The 18,569-nt window shown below is 41.2% G+C and overlaps 1 protein-coding gene and 1 long non-coding RNA gene across 15 annotated transcripts in view; one reads left to right on the forward strand and one right to left on the reverse strand.

Annotated features, from left to right (window-relative positions):
* Nucleotides 1–18,569, forward strand: part of MOBP (myelin associated oligodendrocyte basic protein) — a 58,462-nt gene that overhangs the window by 31,492 nt on the left and 8,401 nt on the right. For 3 of the 14 annotated variants that reach the window (XR_012431003.1, XR_012431005.1, XR_012431004.1), the window contains 3 exons: nucleotides 453–662; nucleotides 921–1,270; nucleotides 12,081–12,304. Coding sequence is in view for 7 of the 14 variants with exons in the window: in XM_074031755.1 (XP_073887856.1) it covers nucleotides 457–662; nucleotides 921–1,226; nucleotides 12,081–12,120 (552 nt within the window). In the remaining 7 variants the exon portion in view is untranslated. Of the gene's footprint in view, nucleotides 1–452; nucleotides 663–920; nucleotides 1,271–12,080; nucleotides 14,679–18,569 lie in introns of those variants that run through there. The other 11 variants (XR_012431006.1, XR_012431007.1, XR_012431001.1 and 8 more) reach the window with 6 other exon arrangements.
* On the reverse strand, nucleotides 10,388–12,581 carry LOC123571843 (uncharacterized). Its single transcript, XR_006696126.3, has 3 exons — nucleotides 12,043–12,581; nucleotides 10,929–11,035; nucleotides 10,388–10,561 (listed from the first exon to the last, which is right to left on the reverse strand). It is a non-coding gene; the product is annotated as an uncharacterized lncRNA (long non-coding RNA).

Here is an 18,569-nt window from a genome sequence, read left to right on the forward strand (position 1 = left end):
GTTTGTTCTTTTTCCTTGTTGTGTACTATTTTATTGCATGAATGATGATTGTTTTAATAAATAACAATAAACCTTTTTTTTTTTTTTTGCTTTTTAGAGAAAAGTCTTTTCCCAACTCTAGAATATTATTTAGTCAAGAATATGTTTGGTTTTAAATGTTTTCCTATGTTACACGTTACACGGGTCTCTAAAACATAAGAAAAACAAGAGCCCATGTTTCTCTCCTTGAAAACAGGATTTTAAAAAATACACAAATGAAAATTAATGAACTCTTAGTAGAGTTCCTTTCCACGGAGTTGGGGGAAAGTTGCCCTTCCAGGGTTTTGCTCTGTAGGACCACCCTGAATGTTACCTTGGACTATGGGAGTAGCAGGGGGCTTCCTGAGTAGAGGGCTCCCTTGCCTGATGTGCTTTTATGTCTCTTTCCGTCTCCTTGCATCGGCGATTTCCAGTGAGATGAGTCAGAAAACGACCAAGGAGGGTCCCAGACTCTCCAAAAACCAGAGGTACTCCGAGCACTTCAGCATACACTGCTGCCCGCCGTTCACCTTCCTCAATTCCAAGAAGGAGATAGTGGATCGGAAATACAGCATCTGTAAGAGCGGCTGCTTCTACCAGAAGAAAGAGGAGGACTGGATCTGCTGCGCCTGCCAAAAGACCAGGTGAGCGGTCGCCCAGCCCCGCGGCACGGCTGGGCACAGCGCGTGGTCTCGGCTCCGGGCACGCCCCTCCCGCTCCGCACCCCACTCTTCCCCCCAGTCGGCTCCGGGTTAGGCTCCGACACCGGAAGGCACTCCAGGGAGACTGGAAGGTGGGTGGGGGAGCAGGGCCTTCCTACCTGTTTCCAGCTCCTGCCAGCGTCGCTTAAGCAGCCGAGGAGAGCCCTGGCTCCCGCCTCCAGCTTCTTTTGGCCCTCTCAGAACCAGCCGCCGTGCCACGTCCCCTCAGAAGCCCAAGAAACAGCCAGCTGCGCCCCCCGCGGTGGTCAGAGCGCCAGCCAAGCCACGGTCCCCTCCGAGGTCTGAGCGTCAGCCACGGTCCCCTCCGAGGTCTGAGCGTCAGCCACGGTCCCCTCCGAGGTCTGAGCGTCAGCCACGCCCCCGCCCAGAGGTCCGACCACCGCCAGCCAAGCAGCGTCCCCCTCAGAAGTCCAAGCAACAGCAGCGCAGCAGCCCCCTCAGAGGGCCAGGCGCCAGTCGTGGGGGGTCCCCCGTCAAAGCTTCTAGGTTCTGGTAACACCATCTCTTCCCTTTTGTTCCCCAGCCCTAAGGTTAGTAGCTGCTTCCTGTGTTTACTAACACCGGGCTGTCTCCACAGCCCTTTTCAGCCTTATTACCCAACCTGTGTAATCAGCTCCCTCCATTAAATCCCCTCTGGTTGAAATACCTAGTGTGGCTTCTGGTTTCCTCCTAGATGCTATTGGTGCATACTTTGGGTGGCTGTGGCCATTGCTTCCTTTGTTTAATAGGACTGGAAGTTGTTAATCTATCAATTGAGATTATAGACCATGGTAACAGATTGAATAAATGAGTTCCTGAATGCCTGTGCCTCAGGGAGATAAGGAATGGTGACTCTAATCCTTATATGTAAAAGGAGAGGGTAATCCATTGGACCCATCCATCCTCCCAACACACTTCATCTCATGTCAATCTCAGTGGCAATACCGTTCATTCATTCACTCATTCACTTACTCAACAAATCCTATTGTATACCTGTAAAGTTCCATTTGATGTGCTAGGGGAAGGGAATATGGCAGCGAGGAAGCTGTGTTATTTGAGATTCACCAGGACCATATAAGAGAATAGGTGTCATCGTGTAGGGATCAGTGCCATAATGTTTTCGTAATATGCATGTACGTGGGACCATGAAAACCATAAGCAGGGAGTTACTAGCTCTGCCACAGGAGTTTGGGGCTTTACAAGGGACATTTGGATAGGATGAGTAGACGGCAAAAGCAAGGTGAGTCATATAGAGACAAAAAGAGGGCCAGGGATGAACATGTTCACCTACCCTATCTTAGTAGGCTAGGTTTTTTTTTTCTTTCTTTCTTTCTTTTCTTTTTGTTTTGTTTCTTTTTTTTCCTTTTCTTTTTTTTTTTTTTTTTTTTTTTTTTTTTTAGCAGTTTTAGGTTCACAGCAAAATTAAGGGGAAGGTACAGAGATTTCCCCTAAATTCTTGCCCCAACACACACATGCCTGACCAATTTTAAAATTTATTTTTATTTATTTATTTATTTACTGTTCTGAAGGTATATCAGCATGCCAACTTTTTAGAGCTTTTATTATTTGGAAGTGAACCTGTTTATAAGTTGGTGTTAATTGTATTCTGATACCCAGCACTTCTGTAGCATCTACTGTGTGTAGGTATCACATAATGTTTACTGATTTAGGAGGAAGAAAAGTCAATGGGGGAGAATGTTAAAGATGCCCCTAGATAATATGGTTTTTGGGTCACCACTAAGGCCTGGGCATCTGCCTTTTTAGTAAGAATTCACCACCCCCTCCCCTCAAGGTACAGTTATGTAGACAGTACACAGACTACACAATGATCAATGCTGACCTAAACAACCCATAAATGAATAATCCAGATTATTTGTGATGTGAGGTAAAGAAATGTGGAAAGTGACAAATTTATGGTACCAAAAGTGAAAGCATTAAAAAGGCACAAGATTAGGCAAGTGTAATTTGTGAAGGAAGTAACTACTCACTAAAACTTTAACAGCAAGTTGTATGACAGGTTACCTAGTCATTAACTGAGACCCTCTTAAGGAGCATGAGTAGAAGGGTCCTAGGAGAGGTAAGTATTGATATATGGAAGTAGTTAGAAAATGTATAAAACAGAGGAAATTAGTTGTATAAAAGGCATGTCACCTATGGTGGTGGCTTTGGGTGGCTGGAGTTCAATCAGGACACGGAAAGGAGTTAGAAGACAATGAAAGCAAACTTCACCATACTCACAGATTTGTCTGGACCTAACCTTGCTCAGTGTATTCACCTAAATTCAGGAGGTATCCTAGTGCTGGCGTGCTTTGACTCCCTCAGTTAACTAATCTCAGTGGGTATCAGAGAAGGTGCCTCCACAGGCTGTTATTACCTTCTTAGCCATTGTCCCTTACCTGGGAACAGAGGATCTGAAAGGCTTCATTCATAATGTCCCATGACTTCACTTATGCACTATCGGAGTCCTACTTGAGATATTCATTTTTCCTTCTTAGATTCCCAAAGGTCTTCAGGTAATATATTGGAGCCACTTCTTCGTCATATTGTCTATTCCTTTTATTGATACTGATTGACTATTTTGAATCGAAGGAGTGGGAGGCAGGTTGATAGGAAATATTTGCTCTTAAGCAGAGCTACTAACTTGCACATGAAGAAAGGATAAAAAAGATTTTCTGAAGCCAACTTGCTTTCTGAAACAGTGCTATTTCTGAAGTATTGCTTGTAGAGGTTAAATAATTTTGGCAAAGGCCTAATTGGGTTCTTAATAACTCCTTTGGATAGGTCTTCTCAAAAACCAGAGAATGATGTAATATTAGAAACCGATTGTATGGTTGTAGCATCCTGATTAAACATGGTGGCATTCTTAATATTTGATAGGAGGTAACAGTGGCGTCTCCCTCTTAGTTTATTCTGTCCTCTCAATTCTGAGATTTTAGGAATTCACAAGGTTGTCCTTGCCTTTGGGTTTAACAGGTACGTCCTGGGCCTCTTTTGGTTTTAGTATTCTGCTTTTGGGAGCTGGGGATCTGTGGTTCTTTGAAAACCACCGTGGCTGTGGGTGGTTAATTTGGAGTCAATCAGTCACATATATTCAGAAGTGCTGTGTGTGCCTTTGACTCATTTTTTTCTGCACAACATGTTTTATATTATTAAATTGAGCCCTGCACACAAGCAGCCTGGCAGACTGTGATTTTCCAGGAAAGAGCAGAGCTAGAGAAAAGGTCTGAGCTCTTTGCTTTCTGTTCAGGCTCTTGTTCTGCCTGTGTCTCAGGTTGCATTACTGCTTTTATTAGTTTGGGTGACTTAACTCTTGAATTTTACCCTACCTGTGGCACACCGTCTTTCCTATCTGGGAGCAGGCCTTTATACATCCTGGTGGTCCCTACAGTACAATGCTTATGCAGAGCAGATGCTTTTGCAGAGGCCTAGATTAGCCAGAGAGGCTTCCAGTCCTGGGAGCTGTGTGTTGTTTTGGAGTGTGACAGCCTCTGTCTGGTCACAGGTCCTTACCTGGTCCAGACCACATGGTTAACTATGCTTTCTCTGATAGCCTTAACCCAATTGTCTCTCATTCTCCTTCAACACTCATTTTATAAATACCTGATTCTAGATTAAGCTCACCACCTGCCTGCATTGGTTTTCCAGCTGCTGAGGATGGTCATGTGTGCATAGAGCTGCTGAGCACAGTTTGGGAAAAGCTTTATAGCCTGGTGGGTTGGTGCCACCAAAAATGGATGAACCCCAGCTACTCCCCAGACTGTCTTGGCTCCACCAGCCCCTGCACATTCATCGGAATATACATCTGTCTTTAAATCCTTCCCCTCAGCCTCAGAGGATGAAGCATTTATTCGCTGATGAGGCCAGTCCCCCACCCCTCCCTGTGATCTTCCAACCTCTTATCTCCTTTGGGGTCTTGCTGTACAACTTAGCAACCCTCCTAACCACTTCAGCCTTTGTATCTTGTCTCTTTCTCATTAGCATTTTGACATGTTTTGCTCTCTCATATTGACTACGTGTTCATGTCTGGCCCTATCCTCTTTTCTCTCTACCTTAGACAAATTTTAAAAAGAATAGTGTAAACTCATCATCTTTACTTCCTCAAATCCCATTTGCTCTTCAATTCATTGTGTTCTAATTTCTTCCCTTAGCACCCCCGGCCCCTGGAATTCCTCTTGTGCAGATTCCTCCAGAAGTAACAATGCAAGGGCAAGAAGTTTATTTGGGAGGTGAAGGGGACACTGGAGAAATGTGGGAAGCAAGACAAGGGAGGGAAAGAGACAATTTAAAGAAAAAACATTATCTAACCAATTCTCACCACGGGTTCCTGGAACTTAGTCCTGCCGAGGACCCCTGGGGAACAGTGTAGACATGTGTGTCAGTTATCTCACCAGAGGGCTGGAGGAACTGGGATATTTATACACCAGTTCTTGTCAGTCGTTAGTTAGCCAATGCTGCTTCAAGGGTGGGGGCATTCATTCTTTGACACATCTAGCTTGTTAAGGAGATGGCAAAGTGGGCTGCAGCAGCAAGATACAAACCCTCAGGAAAAGAAAGGCAAGTGCTGGCACCTGGAAGTGGGGCTGAGCACAAGAGTGGTAAGGGCAAGGGGTTATGGCCAAGGCACCAGTAGTGTTTGCTCTAATGGTTACCTGTGGCCTTCATGCTGCTTTTCCTAATGAATGCTGAACCCAGTCTGTATATCAATGGTGCTTTCTGTTGGATTTGTTGGGCTGTTCTCTCATTCAGTCTTTAAACTCTCTGTTCTCTTGGTTTCTGTGACTCTCTTCCTCCTTTTCTCTGCAGGAACTTTCCTTCCCCATCTTCTCGTGAGTGCTTACTCTTCTGCCAATTGCTTAACCTTGAGGTGCCCTAGGGTTCCAAACTGAGCTCTCTGCTTATATGATTTTGCCTTCTCTTGTGGTTTTAATTATGACTCTCATGCTGATAACTTCTAAACCTTAATTCATCCTTGACATTAATATATGAGCCTATTCACTCAGCAGATCAATTTGATGTTGGAAAATCTAATCTGTCTACGCTTGATTTCTTTCCTACAAAGCTTGTTCTTCTTTTTGTTTGCTATCTCAGCAAATAACACAGCTGTCCAACTAACCCCCCAAGTTGGAAACCTAAGCACATTGTAACTTCCAATTTTCCCTTGCATATAAATGCCTGCCAATTTGACTTTCTGATGGGAAGGAGTGCAGGATTGAGATCAAGCTAGAAACAAAGTAGTGGGAATGGAGATAGTTGATAAAATAAGGCTCCTCCACAGCACGTATGGAGGGATTGGCCTTTGATGGGAACAAGAAAAGCTGTTAGATTGTGCAAAGTAGAGAGAGACCCATTAATAGGCATTAAGACAGAGGTGGGTCATGCCAGAGAATGAGTGAGCTAGAAGTTTGAGAAGGTTAGGGTACACCTGGAATGTTAGAGACCAGGCTTCTAGGCAGTGGTTAGGGCTGGCTGAGCTCAGCTCAACAGAGCTGTATATAAATCATTTGTTCTTAAGGAGCTCTTTCTCCAATGAAGGAAACAGATTGCCACCTCTGAAATCATCAGTGGAATCACACAACTCCACATCCACACTCTGCTTCTCTTCCAACTTGTTTGCCAAATGCCCTCACAACAACTGTTCTTAAACTTTACCATGTGCCTCCAGTGCTCTGACTCCTCCATTTTTATCTCCATCTATCAGACTCTTCACTTTCCAAATTAGAAATGATATCCCAACATTTTAATATATTTCACAAATACCCTAGAATCCCCTGCCTTCTGAATATTTGTCTTACACCCCTGGGAAAACCCCAGCCTTTGATGAACCCAACTAACTGGCTTCACCATGCTTGATTTTGGGCAGCTAAGCATCACTGGAGAAAAGCACTCAGCAGGACAATAGTAGCTGGGCATAAGCAGAATTGTGTTTATCCTATCACTAAGCAGTTTCCTTTTGGGCAGTTACAGTTCAATTGCATGCATTCAGACAAAAAAGGAAGCATATACTTCAAAAGTGTCATGTATGCACGTGTAGTTTATATGCTCACACAATACTCCACATGTATCAGGCTTACTGATGTATAATTTACATGTGGTAAAATTAAACTCTTTTGGCATACATTTCTATGCACAGAGTCCTATGACTACTGCCACAAGTAAGATATAGAATATTTTCATTATCCTTCAAAATTTCCTTATATTTCACCTTTGCAGTCAACTCCCCAACCTGTAGTAACCACTGACCTATCTTCTGTTCCTATAGTTTTGTCTTTTGTAGGATTCTATGTAAGTGGAATTATATATTATTATAGCCTTTTGAGTGTGGCTTCTTTTACTTAACATAGTGCTTTTGAACCATGTTGTTGCGTGAGTCAATAGTTCTTTCTTTTTATAGTGGAGTAGTATATATAGAGTATATATGTGTGTGTGTGTGTGTGTGTGTATATATATATACATATATGCATCCATATGCAACTATGGCCCAACTTTTTTTTTTTTTTTTGAGACAGAATCTCGCTCTGTCTCCAAGGCTGGAGTACAATGACGTGATACCGGCTCACTGCAACCTCCGCCTTCTGGGTTCAAGTGATTCTCCTGCCTCAGCCTCCTAAGTAGCTGGGATTACAGGCGTGCGCCACCACACCTGGCTAATTTTTGTATTTTTAGTAGAGAGGGATTTCACCATGTTGGTCAGGCTGGTCTTGAGCTCCTGATCTCATGATCTGCCCACTTTGGCCTTTCAAAGTGCTGGGATTACAGGTGTGAGCCACCGTGCCCGGCCCCAGCATTTTAATCTCTTTCACAAATATCCTAGAATCCCTTGCCTTCTGAATATCTGTCTTACACCCCTGGGAAAAACCCAACCTTGGATGAACACAACTATATATATATATATGCATCCACATACAGTATATATGTATATAGTATACATATGCATCCATATAGTCTCTCTCTATGTGTATGTTTATATGTATGTGCATATATGTATATACATACGTGCATGTGTGTGTGTGTATGTATGTGTGTGTGTGTGTATATATATACACACACATATATATGGATTCACATACCACGGTTTGCTACTCACCAGTTGAAAGACGTTTGTTTCCAGTTTTGGTGATTATGAATAAAGCTGTGAACATTATGTGAACGTAAGTTTTCCTTTCTATTGGGTAAATAACTGGGACTGGTAATGCTGGGTAATATGGTAGATATTTGTTTAAACTTATAAGAAACAGCTAAATTATTTTCCAAAGAAGTTGTAACATTTTGCATTCCTGCCAGTAACCAGGGCTTATTGTTAACACTTGGTACTATCAGCTTTAAAAATTTTATTCATTCTGATTGGTATGTAATGGTATTCATTGTAGTTTTAATTTTGCATTTTCCTAATGGCTAGTGAAGTTGAGCATCTTTTAATGAGTACAAAGATAATCCACCAAAGACACTTATTTGGTGAAATCTCTGCTTAAATCTTCTACATATAAAAATTGAATTGTTTTATTATTGTATTTTGAGGGGTTTAAAAATATTCTAGATACAAGATGAGGGGTTTAAAAATATTTTAGATACAAGACATTTATAAACAATATTTTTTGAAAGCATTTTCTCCAAGTCTGTGACTTGCCTTTTTATTTTCTTAATAGTGTTTTGTGAAGAGCCAAAGTTTTGACAAAGTCAGATTTATCGAATTTTACTATCATGCTGGTCTTAATAGTAATTTTTATAAATTTTATAAATTTTATAAATGTTTATAATTTTTATAAATTATAAAATAATAATTTTTAATTTTTGATACCCCAGTTTCTTCGCCTCTCTGATGAGATACAGATGAGATACTGATGTACATGTCTACACTGTTCCCCAGGGGTCCCCAGCAGGGTCACACTTTTTGTGTTATATTTAAGAAATCTTTTTCTAATCCAAGGTCACAAAGATCTTCTCCTATATTTTTTGTAGAAATTTTAAATTCTAGGTTTTACTTTTACAGTATTATCCATTTTAAGTTAATTTTTTTTGTAATGGTATGAAGTATGAATTGAGGTTCAATTTTTTTTGTATATGGTTTGCATATGGCTCAGTTTTTTTTTTGTAATTATTTCAGTTCAGTATCATTTGTTGAAAAGTTTCTCCACTGAATTACCTTTGCAATTTGGCCAAAAATCGGTTGATCATATATTTATAGGTTTATTTCTAGACTTTCTACTTTTTTCTATTAATTTATACATCTTTCACCAAAATCATACTTGATTACTGTAGCTTAGTAGTAAGTATTGAAATCAGTTAGTGTGAATTCTCCAACATTATTCTTCATTTAAAACAATTGTTCTGGTAAAAAATTATTCTAGTTTTTTTACTTTTTCATATAAATTTTCAGTGTGTCAGGTTCTACAATATATTATGGTAGAATTTTGAAAGGAATTGTGTTGAGCTTATAGATCAAATTGGGGAGAACTGTAACAATACTGAGTCTGAGAATTCATGAACATGGTATAGCTCTCTATTTATTTAGGTCTTTTTTTGTTTTGTAGTTTCTAGTACAATATGTACATATCTTGCGCATATTTTGTTTGGTTTATACCTGAGATTTTATGCTTTTTGGTGATATCACAAATAGCATTCTTTTTCAATTTTGATTTCTAATTGTTCATTGCTAGTATATAAAAATGTAACTGAATTTTGTATATTGATCATGTATCCTGTGATTTTGCTAAACTTACCTATTCTAGATTTTTTGTGGTAGACTCTAGGGTTTTCTATATTGCAAATTATGCTGTCTTTGAATAGAGACGGTTTGATATTTTTCTTTTCAATTTGTATGCCTTTTTTTTTTTTAACAAGATTAAATTCTTGCCAAATTGGCTCTCTGGCTTATTACAAGGGATTACAGTCTGAAGGCCCAAGCCTAATAACACAAGGTGCTTGAGCTGGGTTGTTAGTTTATTCCTGTGCTTTCTTTATATCCTCATTTCAAAATATGGCTCAACTTTCCTCATGGCCTCTTGACTGATGTACTGTATTATCAAAACAGAGAATTGGCATGAGCATTCTTTGGATGTAAAGAATCACAGAGGTCCTAAATACTATTAGAATTACTATGGTGGTAATTGTTCAAAATTGCCTGATATCATCTTAATGGTTATGAGAGATGGTTACCAAAGCTCTAGGGATTGGATTTACAAGGTGGATTCAATTTCAGTTCACATTTGGGGACAATCTCAGTCTTGGAGGGAGTTAACATCTTGAAGAACAGTCATGTGGTAGTTGTCCATGTGTGGGCCAAAGACTGATGACACTTTCTTCTCAAACCCTACATGGCTGTGAATTATCTGTTTCCTCTATTCAGCTATGTGGGCAGTCTTTATAATTTCAACCTTTCAAAGCTGTGCTACAACATGATGACTAGAGCATTTTATATAGGACATGACTTTTGTGTACTAGTAACCTGTTACTTTCCTGTTTTGGGTTTGTCAGGGTGAATAATGTGGGGGTATTTTGTGGAAGCAGAGTCTAAAGAGTCATCATTATTGTCAGTGGTAAGGGGTACTGGCATAGCCCTGTGACTTAAGAGCCTTCACACCTCTTGCTGAGCAGATGGTCTCCCTTTCTGGAAGCTCCCTTGATACTTCCACCGCTATAATTTGGACATCTTTGCTGATCAGTTCACTTACTTGTCCATCTTCCTTGCTGGATGGAGTGTGCATAAGTCAGGATCAGAGAATCTTACACTCATTCCCCCAGGGCCTCACTCAGGGCCTGGCTGATGTTATTGACTGAATGAGCCCTATGAATACACTTGTAGTCAGTCTGGCACAGTGAGAAGGGCTCTGGCATCATTCCAACAACTGGAAATTAAAATGGAAAAAAAAAATTGAAAAAGTTTGAGTCTGAGCTCTGATGCCTGTGGATTTCCTGTGTCTGAATTACTTATTCTAAGTCACATTTTCCCCATCTGTAAAATGAGGATATTATCTACTTCATTAGTTCATCATATTTAGTATTAGGTAAGTGGATATTATTGGAACAATTATTTAATGGATACATTGTGTCATTTAACCCTAACTACTAGCATATTATCTCCAACTCAGTTGCCTTTCCTGGTTGATTTGGAGTTCAGGGGCTGTTGCTGTATAAACTGGTCATCCCCATTACCATCAATGTGGCTGCTATTGCTAATAAAGTGCCAATTAGATAATTAGATGCTCATATTACCTAGGATGCCACAGTGGCTGATTGCAGAGATACTTGCTGAGGGTGATGCCTGGGATCTGTGGGCTTCCGTGCTGGTCTCAGCACCTGGGTTTTATATTCAGCAGTATCTGTGGGGAGTTCGAAAACACTCATGCGACCACATGTCTGGAGGTCATACAGGCAATCCAGAAAGTGTAGAGATTCCTTCCTCAAATTTCAAGGGATGTGTTCCAACCTTCCAGGCTACAATTCACTCTACAAGTTTTAATAACATATTTCTGCGTTTATTTTTTTCTGGTATCCTCAATCCAGTTTGAAAGGTATCAGCTTTGCTAGCTTGATATATCATTTGGGATTTTCAAAATGCTATTGCTAATATCCGAATATAAATTTTATTTCTAATATTAAAAACCTTCCAAATTACACAAAAGCTGTGATCCTCATAAGTTTTGTCCCTAGAATAAAATTATGTGAACTTCCTAATGCATGCATTTTGGTTTTTGTGTATTTGTTTTTTAAACTAAGAACTTTGATGATGCGCTGAAACTATTCGACATAGCTTCATTTCAAAGGCAGTCACATAGAGTTCTGCTGTCTAAATAAATTAAAGCTGATATCACACAACATTTCAGTTGGGTAAGCTTGCAGGCAATGCTTGTCTGGGCCACACATTTATAATGTCTAATGTCTTTATTGGATGTTGTTTATCTCCTTCTTGAACAAGATTTGTTCCCCCATCAAAGTGGAAACATGTCAGTATGTTCACAATTTTGTAAGTGCATATACTCTATGTGTATATGTATGTACATTCACATCTTCATGTCTATAAGTAGTAAAACTTTTTTTCCAGGAGTGGGTGTACTTTAATTTCCTTTGTGTTTTTCTATGTTTCAAAATTATCTACAATGATTAACCAGAAAAGTAACAATTGTCATACTTAAAATAGAACTTTTAAAGAATATCTTTCCTAGACTCAGGCCAAGAAAAAAATATTATCATATAATTTTTGACCAGAGACTACCAGAATTAAGAAATTAAAGAGAGGGATTTTGCAGAATCCCTCAAAGGTAGTCTCAAAATCCACAATTATATTAACTGAACACAGAGAGAGAGAGAAAGAGTATACATCACCTACCTGTGTCATGTGTTTTTCTTTTTCTCTTTGTAAACCAGATTGAAAAGGAAGATCAGGCCAACCCCAAAAAAGAAGTGATCAAGGAAGAGTTTAAAGTGAATGAACGGCCTTGGCTCCTGGACTCATTGCTTCACAACTCATTTACCCTTGGATGAAGTTATCTGGCTTCAAATATTATGCAGGGACAAACACCTGCTGATGCAGCAACTGCTGATGCTCATGGTCCCCATGGCCTGGGGGCCTCAGGGCAGCCTGCCTGGAGGTGAGCAGGGCTATCTCTGTGTGTTGTACTCCAGTCAGGGGGTTCCAGCAGCACCCGCAGGCTCCAGAGCTCAATGCACAGTTCTTTTTGTTTCACCTGCAGTCCTTTCTTCTCCAGGATATGCACAGGTCTCCAGGGTCTTTCATGGCTCAGGGTCAGGGTCACTCAAATGCCAACCCACATGTTGTCCTCCAAATATTCCCTTCTATCCCTGGCATCCTGTTGCTGAGCTCAACTTTTACTTTTTGACTTTCTCCTTTGTAATTAATCTCTATCTGGGTTTCTCTCTTTCTCTGTGCCATTTGGTTTCCTTAATTAGTTCCCTGTGCCAGCCCACAGTCAGAGTCATAATTGGCTCTGGGGAAGATCCAAGTTATTTTCTGAGTAAGATATTAGACTGCCATATGATCCAGAGATGCAAAGAAATCCCTAGAGAGTGTAGGAGTTGTCTAAATCCATGTGTCAGTTGTAGCCAGCGAATTGTGTTGAAGCAGAGAGAAAAAGCATGAAAAGCAGCCCTCTCCCACTCCTCAGGCCCCTGTCTCCAACCTTACATGAGGCTTTTTGAACATCTCCTTCTGGCCCAGCTGGGGTGAGAGCAAGTCCTCTAAGGCACTGCCTTTGAGTCTTGCTCAGCCCATCTGAATGATCCGAACTCTAGAATTGACTGTTTTCAAATTGTGTGACCTTGGGAATGTTATCTGGCTTCAACCACAATGCCCTACCTCCAGCCCCTCTCCCAAGTGATCCTAAATACATGGCTGTTTCCCCCGACCCTACCCTACCTCGGGACACAGGCTCATGGCCTTATGGCACTTCACCACCAGAAGGGATGCTCAGAGTTCCTATTTCCACATCTAACCCGCTAATTCCTGGGAAAATCTGAGGCCTGGTCCCCCTAGTGCTTTCCCTGGCTGGCCTCTCCACATTTTCATTTGATGGTGGAGTGAGATCAGGAAAAATAGGAGAGGAACTTTGCCCTGGGGGAGAAGAGAGTTAAGTGTGGAAAGGGGTGAGTTATAGGAGGTTAAGCAGTCCAAGATTTCTCTCCCTGTGCAGGAGGCCATTTCCTGATGTGAGGGGGTTTGAACCCAATTATAATGGGACAGGGTTGGGTATTGACTTCCCATCTCTTCTCTCTGTTTTTCTCCCACTATCTGTAGCCCAAAACTCTTGCAGAGGACTTTGATCTTTAGTGTGCACTCTTGGTCAGGGTCCTAGGAACTAACCCCGATCCTCACTCCACCCAGATCTACCACATCCCCTACACACAAACACATGCTGCGGGGAGGGAGTTTTCCCCTGGGTCAAGTGGAGGATCCTTAGATCACCTTGTGCTCCTGTGGACTGGGGTGTGTGTGTGTGTGTGTGTGTGTGTGTGTGTGTGTGTGTGTGTTGGGAAACTTAGCTTTCAGAGAATGTCTTTGGGCTCTCACTTTCTCTCTCACACACAAATTCTGGGGACTTCTCCAAGTCCCTGAGGAACCTGACCACTGAAGCTGATCATGAGATGATTATATGCCAACACGCCGCCTTCAGTGGCCTGGCCTTGACTTAGGGCTGCACTGTATTCTCAGCAGTGGCCTTGCAGGAGCCCTTTTGAACTGCTTTCCTTATTCAACCCAGAGTTGGGGTGGTGGGAGAAGAGGGGTTGGAGTGAATCCATCTCTATTTAAATTCCAGCTGGGATTACTCTGGGAGTCTTCCTGGCTTGTTTTGGGCCCAAACTTAGCTACATTGTTTATTGGCTCCCAAAGTCGGGATTGGAGAGTTAAAAGATGCAGGCAGTGAATCCTTCTGCACTCTCCTCCACAATCTCTCCAGTGCTTTTCTACCTAGGAGGCCAGTGGAAGGGAGAAGAGGCCATGCCGTAGCCCACAAGGCTCATTGTTCTTCCAGGCTTGGTTCACTCTGCTTTTGATTCAGAAGCTCTTTCCCTACCCAACAAGACTACACTTCCTTGCCTTCTTTCTGTTCTTCCTTTTTGTGCATATAAATGGTATGTTGTGATATATTCTCAGTGCTTGTGCCTACCTTGGAACTCTGTTCTTGCTGTTCACTCCACATGTGATACTCTGGTCCAAGATCTTGGCCAGGTGCCTTCTGCTCAAATATCATCTCAGAGGTGCTTCCCTTGAAAACTCGGTGCTGTTTCCATAGTTACTCTATTTGATTACTCTAAGTTTTGTTGTCTTCGTAGCACTTATCACCCTCTGGAACTATTCTGTTCATTTATTTACTTGTTTAATGCTTGGCTCTTTTCCCCTCCTAATGTAAACTCCATGATTGCCAACATCTGTTTACTTGCTCCAGTTCCCCCCTCCCCACTTGTTCCTGGCACTAGTAAGAACTCAATAAACACTTGTTGACAGAATGAATGTTTGTTTGTTGTTTTTTATAGGAATATTTTTTCAAAAGTTCAGATATTTTTAAGAACTCAAAGGTGTCTATTGTATTTAGCAACAAGGAACTGTTGGTGACAGTGTAAGGCACTCTCTGTGTGAAGTAAATGGGAGGCGAGGAACAGGAATTTGAAATTGTAGATGCAACCCTCTCCACTAGGCTTGACCATGAAGGAAGGCAGAGGAATAGGGCAGGGGCTGGAGTGTTGCACTTACTGAGGAGGCACCTGAGCATGTGAAAGTGCTGCTGGGAGGGTGGCGGCAGAGTGGGTGTGTGAAGGAGGAGGAGTGGATCACTGATGGAGCCAGCAGCTGAGGAGTTGAGGGGGCCAAATCAGGCTCAGGTGAGAGGATCAGGCATGGAGCACTGGAAAAGAGGGAAGGAGAAAAGGAGAGTGTAGATTATGGTGGATCTGCAGACTTAGTAGCAGGACCTTGAGGCGGTTTCTGCCTGTGGTTTTGGTTTCCTCTGCAAAGATGGCCTGTTCACAATGTGGGTGATGGTGTTGGGGTCAGAGGCATGAAGATGGGAGAGAGAGTTATAAAGAAATCATTTCAACTCACATCTTTGAAATGATCTATATAATTCTTTCTCTAGATGAATTTATATTTTTATTTATTTATTTAAAATTCAAGATAACGTCTTGCCACTACATTTTTGCCTACAACTTCATATTTAGATCTAAATTCCAGATCTAAACTTGAGGCTCATATGGTTTCAGGTGGAAGAAATAAGAGTTGGAGAAAAAAAAATGCAGAGTCTAATCTTCCCAGCGAATAAAGATTCACGGGGAAACTTTGACGAAGGGAAGCTGCAAAAATTCCACCAGATTACAGGGAGATGGACTTGTACTCTGAGACAGTAATTTGTTCCCTGTCCATCTAGGCTGCTGTTCTTACACCAGAGAATGTGGAAACTCAGGGCTGGAAGGGCCCTGGGAGGGCTTCCTGCCTGCCTCCATCACATACGTCTCTGTCCAGTTAATAACACCATTACCAGGTATTTAGTATCTCTACCTGAGTAAGATGAAGTGTCCTTAGTGGAAAAAGATGATACTGTTGACCCAAGAGTAGGGTGTGCAGTTGTTACTTGGAGAGAATTTGCATACTCACTCTTTCTATTGTAGTGGAGGTATACACTTGCAGGAACAGTTGGGTAAGGCGAGTGATAAAATAACTTCTTATTGAACATCAACTACGCATTCACCTTACATCACAGGATGCTTTGTGTTTGTAAGTGGGAAATGAGAGAGATTTTCATGGCCCCCATGGCCACTGAAACCATGACCTTTACCTTACTACCATGATGCGGCAACCTAGAATTTTCTAAACAGAGATTGGTTTAGAGTACCCTAGCGTACTTGGAGATCCCACTATATGAGATAAGAGGAAGGTGGAGCCAGTAGGACTCCAGGCCACACCTTCACATCAACAAAAGTAGTGTTTAGTGTCTATGCTGACTCCTAACTTGATATAGATGAAGGATTTTACTGGAACAAAAGAGTCTGACTACATTTTCACGAATGCAACAAATATTGGTTGAATCCTCATGTTAGTGATTTTTCTAAATGGTTTACTGAATTAAAGAGTGTACTCTTTGACAGGTTTGGGTTTAATTGACTGGTATTTCAGTGACTACTCATTTCCTCTTAGGCAACAATTTACCTATCATCAAGTTCAGTGCTTTGACTTTGATCAACTGACTGGGTTAACCAAAGTGCAGATAAGCAAAAGAACACATATTAGGAAACAGTCCTGATAATTATTCCTATATTTTCAGTTTTAAACAAATTTATGTAAAAGTATCATATTTTACATGGCACTAAAATCCATTTCTGTTGCATAAGCTACATTGACATATAAACGACATTGGTAAATGTAAAATAGGTTTGAGGAGAGTAGAGAAAACAGGAAGCTACAGCTTAAGTAGTGGCCTGATGTCATAGCAAATCAGTTATCTATGAGATTTTGATCATTTGGCTCAAAAAGATCTCTTAATAAAACTAAGTTCTAAAAAAGTATTAAGTCTAATTTCCAGCATTCATATTGGGTTGTGAAGCATATGCACTCTCTTAAGAGTCAATTCATTACCTGAGGCTGGGGATCTGTGGGACCCAGTACTGGTGTCTGGAGAGACTGGTGGGCCCCTCTCTAGAACCTAAAAGATGCAAGGATTTTGTAGAGGGAAAGGTAAATAATGCCAAGTTACTGGGGTCTAGAAAGAAAGTTTTCTTTTGGAGCAAGAGGGTGTAAGTTTCTAAAGTTCCTTCAGCAGGGATGTTGGTCTTTTAGTTAGGAGGTTTAAAATCACTAGGAAGACAGGGTGAGGAAGAACGTCTGGGTCCCTGTTTGAGACGGTAACTGATGGTGGTGGAAGTCCTTTCTGCAGTGAGTTAATGGTGTGTATTTCTGATAAAGGTGGGAAGTTATTTACATTAACATTAACCAAATCTACCCTTCATGCAGAAAGAAAGAGCTCTTGGGTCATTCTCTATTAATGAAACCATACCAGGGTCAATATTAGAGTGTCTCTGTCTCTGAAATACAATGAAAATAATTCCCTGGCCCAGGTGGTGGCCCATGCTACCTCCAGGCAGTTCTACTTGATTAATGATGCAATGGAGATAATCCTATTGCATCCACCATCAAGGAGAGTTGGATAGTCTGTCATTCAGAGGAAGTGGGACTCAATAGACATTCTGAGTATTTATTAATTGAATCATGTTTACATGCAGATCAGAGGGTAAAGTTTTTCTTTACACCTTATATATCCTTCTCTTCCAAGGTAGAAGTCCATTCACAAACAATTCACTGCTAGGCAGACCTTTTTCCTAACAAGAACAGGTGGATGGCATAGTGGGGATTAGAGCACCTCAGCGCTCACAAAGGCATGCTATGGGATGCCCCAGGCTAGAAGCCCTAGGCTGGCTTCTAGGACCTCTTATTGATGGAAGTTATTTCATGGATCTTCCTGGATTTGATTTTATTTCTCTAATCTCCTAAGCACATCAACCTTTGGGTTTGCTACCTGTAATTTTTGTCTTAAGAAGGCAGCAACTCTATTCTTTCCAGAAAGAAATCTCGATGCAGGAAGAAGAAAAAGCCTGGTATCCTGCCTGTTTTTGTTCTCATGGAGATTCAACAGATTTTTATATAATCTGTTTTTATTATAATTCACTCTGCATTTCTTGAATTCTTTGTGAACATCCTTTCTCCTGTAGCTGACAGCTTCTGTTCTTTCTCTTAGGGCTTATGAGCTTTCTGAGTCAGATCCTTTAGCAAAGCCTTAGTTTTCTGCTCAGGGAGATCATTAAGGATCTCTACTGCCAGCTGCAAGATTTTGCATGTATTTTCAACTAGAGCTTTGGCTGGCAGCAGTTAAAAAATCATTTTCCAAGTTTAAATTTTTTTTCTTCCAGCTGATGCCTTGCTGACACTTCATTATTTGGCTTAGAATATAAATGGTATCTTTTTTTTTTTTTCCAATTCTTGTTAATGTGGATTTTTGCATTGTCTGATGACCCTAACTTTTCATCTTCTTACCATGGTAATCTGCCAGTTAACTCTTAATTTTCAGATCATCTAGTTCATTTCCTTTTTTGTGCGTTTTCTCCTCTGGCTCAAAGATCAACTGCTTTCAGCTGTCTAGTATATTTATTCATAACTGCAACTGCATTATTTTCCTAAACCACAGCTTCTTTCGGAGACTTGAGATCTTATCTGATTTGCTCACTGCCTCAGTAGGTAGGGGGTGGGGCAGGAGCAGTTAGGGGCAGAAAGAGACCACAGCCTTCTATTTACTGAAGCCTCCCCATGCCCCTCCAAACAATCTGTACTGTCACCTCTTTTCTTCTAACTCCTAT

This window comes from Macaca fascicularis, chromosome 2 (assembly GCF_037993035.2).
Source record: "Macaca fascicularis isolate 582-1 chromosome 2, T2T-MFA8v1.1".
In the NCBI taxonomy this organism is placed as follows: Eukaryota; Metazoa; Chordata; class Mammalia; order Primates; family Cercopithecidae; genus Macaca; species Macaca fascicularis.